The sequence below is a fragment of the Saprolegnia parasitica genome (assembly GCF_000151545.1).
Source record: "Saprolegnia parasitica CBS 223.65 unplaced genomic scaffold supercont2.50, whole genome shotgun sequence".
NCBI lineage: Eukaryota > Oomycota > Saprolegniomycetes > Saprolegniales > Saprolegniaceae > Saprolegnia > Saprolegnia parasitica.
The window spans coordinates 29,309-36,437 of NW_012156444.1; the positions used below are offsets into that span (position 1 = coordinate 29,309).

At 57.1% G+C, this 7,129-nt stretch overlaps 3 protein-coding genes across 3 annotated transcripts; 2 read left to right on the forward strand and 1 right to left on the reverse strand.

The window, feature by feature from the left end:
- Positions 1–94: 94 nt before the first annotated feature.
- On the forward strand, positions 95–1,087 carry SPRG_09622 (hypothetical protein; the record flags this gene model as incomplete). The annotated part of the gene is made up of 1 exon (XM_012349048.1): positions 95–1,087. The coding sequence occupies one exon, from the start codon at positions 95–97 to the stop codon at positions 1,085–1,087; it is 993 nt and encodes a 330-aa protein (XP_012204438.1).
- Positions 1,088–3,633: 2,546 nt separating this feature from the next.
- Positions 3,634–5,056, forward strand: SPRG_09623 (elongation factor Tu). Its single transcript, XM_012349049.1, has 2 exons — positions 3,634–4,143; positions 4,200–5,056. Exons 1-2 carry the CDS (start codon positions 3,652–3,654, stop codon positions 4,980–4,982), a joined length of 1,275 nt encoding a protein of 424 aa, XP_012204439.1. The 5' UTR covers positions 3,634–3,651; the 3' UTR covers positions 4,983–5,056.
- A 127-nt stretch (positions 5,057–5,183) lies between these two features.
- On the reverse strand, positions 5,184–5,752 carry SPRG_09624 (hypothetical protein). Its single transcript, XM_012349050.1, has one exon. It carries the CDS (start codon positions 5,688–5,690, stop codon positions 5,256–5,258), a length of 435 nt encoding a protein of 144 aa, XP_012204440.1. The 5' UTR covers positions 5,691–5,752; the 3' UTR covers positions 5,184–5,255.
- Positions 5,753–7,129: the final 1,377 nt, after the last annotated feature.

Below are 7,129 nucleotides of genomic sequence, written 5' to 3' on the forward strand. Positions count from 1 at the left end.
GATTGCTCCCTTTTCTTTCCGGCGTATTGTAGAATCTGCCGGCTCTGGAGACAGCAACAGCGAGCTCAGCATGCGCTTGGACAGCCCTACGCCGATGGCCCAGCGCTTTCTCCTCCTCGCCGAGACACCGACCCCGCATGCGGGCAGCGTGGCGATGCTCACCTTTGGCACGCAAGACCCGCATGGCTTGCCGATTTGCACGAGCCGCGACAGCACGAGCCTCGTGGCGACAACGACCCAGTGCTTCGTCGTGCTTGCCGACTCTAGCGCCACCGTTGACCAGCCGACGATCACCTTTGGTACGCTTGCACCGTGCCGCCTGCGCGACCCTCTCGTCGACCTCGATCAGGATGGCTCGTATGCGTTGCGACAAGGCGATGACAACATGCCCTGTCTGGCACCCACAGTCACCTTTGGCACACTCGAGCCTTGTCCCTTGTACGAGCCTGCGGTCGGCTTTGGGGCAGGTAGTCGTTACGTGTCGTACCCAGCCTTTCCGCGCTCGGTGGCCAACCCGCATACACGTGCGCCGAGCAAGCAAACGCTTACTTTTGGGACGCAAGACCCATGCTGCCTGTGTCTCGACGGTCTGTCCATGGGCGCCTTCCACGCCGGCATGTCGACAGAAGGGCCAGCTACGCCAGCCGCCCCCGTCGACTCCCTCAACTCGCAGCCAGCGCACTGTCTCTCTACCGATGACCGTCGTGACGACTCGACTCGAGCCCGGCCCGGTCACATAAAGGCCAACGGGCCATGGAAGCTCGCCAGTCGCGTCCTCGCAGTCGTCAAGTCTGTCATCACGTCCTTTGAAGCTATCCGTGCGACAACAACCAACGCTCCCCACGGTCACGACCTCGGCACGTGGATCGAGACGCTTTCGACGCTGCACGCTGAGCTGTCGCTGCACCCGTGGCGCTTGAGCACATACGTACCAACGCTGGTGCTTCTCCAGACGGAGCTCAACGGCCGCACCGAGCTTTGCGAGGACGGGTCATTGACGATCCTCGACAACCACGCTTCGATGCTCAAGGCCCTCCGGCGCCGCTACCCTCGCCTGCGCTGCTTCCGTTCTCAGCCCAAGCCATAATGGCATGAGGAGGAGAACGACAAGTGTGCGGATAACGATGCTGTAAGCCATGCGATAATAGCTTGGCTAAGACATCGCGTTTTCAAAATACCCGGCCAACTATATATAATAACGCATCATCGGTCCCATCGACATCATCCACGAGTTGCCCGACACACTGCGCCTGTCTGCTCCTCGATGCTCGCTCCTCACTTATCCTTATATGTGCTTTTGCGACAATAGTATCATGCAGGTTGGCTGGCGACGACTTGGTTAGAACGCGTCGGCGGTCGCGACCCTCGGCGCGGCAGTCGAGTCCTTGTACTACAAGCTGCTACGGGTATGGCAAATGACGGCACCGCTTTAGGTCGATCCAGGGTGCGATCTTCAACGTCTCAGGCCTGTACCTGCCCCGGCCTTAAAGAAATCTGTGCGCCGCGTGTCGTCTACCTCGGGCTACTGACCATCCAACTAGGTCGTTTGAGGATTCGGTTGTGGTCGACAACAACTGACCACGGCTCATCAACGAACGCGTTGCGTTCTGGTCGCCCAACCTCACCCACATGTGCGTTGATGCTGTTGTTGGTGTTGCTTTGGGTGCCACTCGTCCAGCTCGCTGAGAATCAACGGACTGCTCTCGTCTGCGGATGCCACGCCCATGGCATGGCCAAACAGTCTCGTTTACTTGTGCGCCTCCTGCTTCTTCTTTGCTTCTCGTGTAGGGACCTTTCGCTCGACTTGATCGAGACGTTTGAGCACTTGCCCTGTGTTCCCACACTGTTCGACGTCCGCGACTGCATGCGTGACGAGATGCGTTCGTGGAGCGTAGGTCTTGGCCGAGCTCGAGACGCATGCAATGCCACACGCAGACTTGACCAATGTGCGCGGCGAGCCGCTGGGCAACGTTGCCATCATGTACAAGGCTCGAACCTCGTCCTTGTCCGAAGTTCTTGAAACCCATGGCTTTCTACTAGGTCACGCAGGGCAAGATTGCACCCGCGTTGTCCTCCGATTGCCAAGCCTGGCGCGAGACGAACTTGCTGCCCACAACCCAGCGCTTCAACTGACGGCGAACGAGATCGTTGCCACTCTGGACGAGCTTTTTCTATCCATGTGTGTGACATGTGTAGGACAACTTGTCCAACGGGCTCCGTGTGGCGTCTTCGTCGTCTAGCGCCGTTTCCAGGTCTGCTTTCGACCCAACGCTCGCTACCAGTGCTGCCGACGTATGCGGATATCCGGATACGGCACTTGGATCCCAAGCGTCATTTCGCGAAAGGCCAAGTCGGAGCGGGAGGCAGAGGTGCTCATAATCGGCGGTCGTCGCATCATCAGTGCGGGTAGATGTAGTGATCGATAGCAGTCGTACTTCAATGGTTAGTCGAGGTTAGTGTGCAAAGGATGATCCAATTTATGCGTGTCAAATGACATGGCGCTACGCCATGCTTGATATGAAGCTACGGTTCTGAAGCACGACCAGCGACCGCCAACGAGAGATATAACGGGCGGCGGAATAGACTTGGCCGGCCCACGCGCCGGCCAGCGAAGGCCACCGACGATCCGGCGGCTGATTCGCACTGCGTTCTAGATATGACGCAACTCTGCGATTCAGAACTTGCAGCTTACCAAGTAGTTAGTAGTAGCTCGGACCAAGTTTTGCATTGCAGGAAGCTCAGAAAGAAGCTCCGTGGTCGTCGCGATAAGCACCAAGATGTAGAGCAGCTTGCTCGGGTACTTGCGCAAGGAAGCGCTTGGCCGAGGCGCAGCTGATCCTGCTCGACGATTGCCCTCCAGCTGGTGTTGCCTGGAATCCATCCCGATCAAATCCCTCCCATCCGCAACGATGACACCATGCCCCGTCTTTGACGAAAAGAGGGTCCCAAAACCCCCATCTTTCGATGCAAAGCTCTGCGCCACATCTCTTGGACGTGGCTGCTACGCGTGGTTTGTATCTGACATCCCGCGTCGATAGATTGCCATTAGGAGACTTATCTTGACAATAAAGGGTATATTTGTGGAATTCTGCACTTTATGTGGTATTTTAGACCGAAAAGAGAGATACCGCGACAAAGCGCCGGTTGAAGCCGCGTCTTTGCAACGATTTATGATGCAGCATCGTAAATAGTGTAGAATGCTTGCACCCACCGCAGCTTTCAATTTCAAATAGTGTGTTGTCGTGCGCGTCGTCGGTCAAAGCGGTGTAGGCTGTCCTTTACTCCTATCACTCTACGGGCAGGCGTTGGGTGTCGATCTGCACGTTGCTATGCAGACGCTCGTCGTGGTCCACGCTAGCGACATCCCGTTGCGTTTCGAGATGCAAAGAACGCTCCCGAAGGTTACGGACCAGGCCCATGTCAGATTGCGTAAATGCGATCTGACCGCGGTGGCATGGCCTGCGTGTACCGGTGCACGGGGCGTAGGACTCGATCGTGCTGCAGGCCACGCCATGTCGGGTGTCGTTCGGGCTGGCGTGCCGGGCGTGGCAGCGACCAAAGGCCTACGCTTACACTATAATCGACTTTATCACACTATATACGGATGGATCGGGCCCAACCAGTGGTTACGAGGCTGTGTATACTGGGGCTATGGTCGCGGCCACTTTGAGATTCTCGAATTCGCTTGAGCTCATGCTGCGCCAACTCGCCCGTCGCATCCCGTCGTCTGTCCGTGGCATGGCCACGTTCGACCGCACCAAGCCCCATCTCAACGTGGGCACGATCGGCCACGTCGATCACGGCAAGACGACGCTCACGGCGGCCATCACGCGCGTGCTCTCGGAGCAGGGTGGCGGCAAGTTCATTGCCTTTGAGGATATTGACAAGGCGCCCGAGGAGCGCGCTCGTGGTATCACGATCTCGACGTCGCACGTCGAGTACGAGACGGACAAGCGCCACTACGCCCACGTCGACTGCCCCGGTCACGCCGATTACGTCAAGAACATGATCACGGGCGCTGCGCAGATGGACGGCGGCATCTTGGTCGTCTCGGCCACGGATGGCCCGATGCCCCAGACGCGCGAGCACATCCTTTTGGCCCGCCAGGTCGGTGTCCCCGCCCTTGTCGTCTTCCTGAACAAGGTACGCTGCATCATCACTTCAAATTGCACAGGCACTGATGACGACGCGATTTCTAGGTCGACATGGTCGATGACGAGGAACTGCTCGAGCTTGTCGAGATGGAAATCCGTGAGCTCCTCGACGTCTATGACTTCCCTGGCGACGACATCCCGATCGTCCGTGGTTCGGCCCTCGCTGCCGTTGAAGGCCGTGACCACAACCTCGGCCGTGACGCTGTCCTTGAGCTCATGAACCAGGTCGACGAGTACATCCCGGACCCGACGCGTGACTTTGAGAAGCCGTTCTTGCTCCCGGTCGAAGATGTGTTTTCGATCTCGGGCCGTGGTACGGTCGTGTCGGGCCGTGTCGAGACGGGTGTCATCAACACGGGTGACGAAGTCGAGCTTGTCGGTATCCGTGACGTGCCCACGAAGACGACGTGCACGGGTGTCGAGATGTTCCGCAAGTCGCTTGACCGCGGCCAGGCCGGCGACAACGTCGGTGTCCTCCTCCGTGGCTTGAAGCGCGACGACGTCTTGCGTGGCCAGGTGCTCTGCAAGCCCGGTTCGATCTCGCCCCACACCAAGGTCGAGGCCGGTGTGTACGTACTTAAGAAGGAAGAGGGTGGCCGCCACACGCCGTTCTTCACCAACTACCGCCCGCAGTTCTTCTTCCGCACGGCCGATATTACCGGCAACATTGTGCTCCCGGAAGGCACCGAGATGGTCATGCCCGGCGATAACCCGACGCTCCGCATCGAGCTCATCCACCCCGTCGCCATTGACGAAGGCATGAAGTTCTCGATCCGCGAAGGCGGCCGCACGATCGGCGCCGGCGTCGTCTCCAAGATCATCGAGTAAGCGGCGACTGCGTAATATAGGACCAATCTTAGGTGGGTTAACACGATGAATATGTCTCCTCACATCTCTGCAACATCATCTTGCTCCTGCTGATCATCATCATACGACATCCTTCTTCTATCCAAGCACCCATGCAATATCGCGGGTGACGCCGACGGTAGAGACAGTCGCAGATTGAAAGTGTATAGATAGACGCGCAGAACGACAAACTACCCACGGCGCGCTATTACAATATTTTAAACGTGTTTTTCTAACCTAATATGGGCGGCCGCTCTAATGCGAGTGCGCCCGGTGGGCCTCATAGAGGCCGATGCACTGCTCTATCGAGAGGTTCGTGTTGGCCTCGAGCGACGACGCACACGCGCACTTGCAGAGGTCTTCCGAGCCCATGCAGTCGCGCGCGACGCCTTCGTACAAGTCGAGCTTGCGCTGCAGCGTCGAGGGCGAGTTGGGCGACGAGAAGAACGCACACTCGGTGATCGTCGAGGTCCAGTCTTGATAAATAGCACGCTGGAACTGGTAGAAGAAGACGCGCGCTTCCGGCGACGAGCCAAGCGCGAGGTCGGCGACTTGCGCCGACAGCTTGGTCATAAACTCGCAGTACGTCATGTGCATGGCCTGGATCTCGAGGAAGACCTGCTGCTCCGCAGCCGTGTTGGGCTCCTTGAGGCCCACGAGCAGCTCCCGGACGTCTGATGCGATCTCCATACTTGGTGGCTTGTGGGTTCGTCGGTAAATGCAAGAGTCCTAGCCGTCGTCGCCATTCTCATTGGTGCGCCAAGTACAGTGTACCCGAGTAGCTGCGGGCCGACGTATATCAGTTCTGAGAGGTCGCAATACAATCCGTTGTGGCCACCAATTTTTATGGCCTTTTCACAACGTACACTGTCGATTTGTATGCGCATTTGGGAAAGGCAAAAAAGGATCCGAATAAAAGACACTTGGAATAAAACCACCTGCTCTTTTAATGCGCAATGCAAAAAAGACGGCGTGTCTTTTTTTCGTGTCCCGCTCTTTGTGCATGGGTGGCGTGCATTGTATCATTGGCGATTTGTATGAATAGACATTGTACGACGCGTCTCTTTTATTCGATTGGGTGCGGGTTTTTAATTGTAAAATCGAACGCACGTGGCACGCTTTTTAATATGCGCCCGCAATGTCGGCCACGATAAGATCTTGAAGTTGAGCGTGGCACTGCCTCTAGCCACGGCGACGACGACGGCAACTGCAGCACCCGTGTACTGTTTCAATGTGGCAACCCCTCTTGCATACTATCTCGCCGCGTCGTTCTCGCCCTCCTTCTATAATCTCCTTCGCAGCGCGTTGTCGATATATATATATATATATATATCGATGCACGAGCGCGCCACCGACGCAGCTTCAACTTGCAGACAGAAGCGCGGACGCTCGCCGATGGTGAAGGAATCGCTGATACGCGTCGCAAGAATTGCGTTGTGGAGCTGCTACGTGCGGGCTGCTAATGTCATAGAGCCGGGACCTGTCCATTGTGCAAGGGCTGCAACAACTCAGACGGCGGCGCCGCGACGTCCGATTTTTATGCACTATAAAAACGACGCGACAGCGAATCCAATTTGGTTGTGGGAAATTAAAATCATCAAAAGATTCTAGTAGCGATGATCAGAAGGCGCGATGATGATGTAGTCGGGCAGCAGCAGATCTTGCACAGCAGAAATCTGATCGACGAGTTGGCTTTGTGACAGCGCGCGCGTGCTCGACGGCCTGTCTCGGCCCTACATACTGTAGACCACGACGCGACCAAGTGGGTGCAAATATGGAGCGAGCACTTGGTTCTGCGATCCGTCGGCCGCGTTGGAGGCGGCGCTGTCGTGGAAAGGCTCCACTCTGAAGTGCACCAGCTGGCGCCAGCATATGCCACATGTGAAAGAAAAGCGGCCGCTCGGGATCTGGCTCGGGATTACACACGCAAGGAACACTACACGATCGACCAGATCGTACGGACCAACATGGGACGATCCATGGGTGGACCTGCATTTTCCGAGAAGCTGCAGCGCCCGTGATCGGGTTGAGCGCAGTGTAGTGGGTTGAGCCCGTGCACTTGCTATAGTACGAACGCACCGATGCCTCCTCGATCTCCAAGGCGACACGCACAAGCGTCAAATTGATCG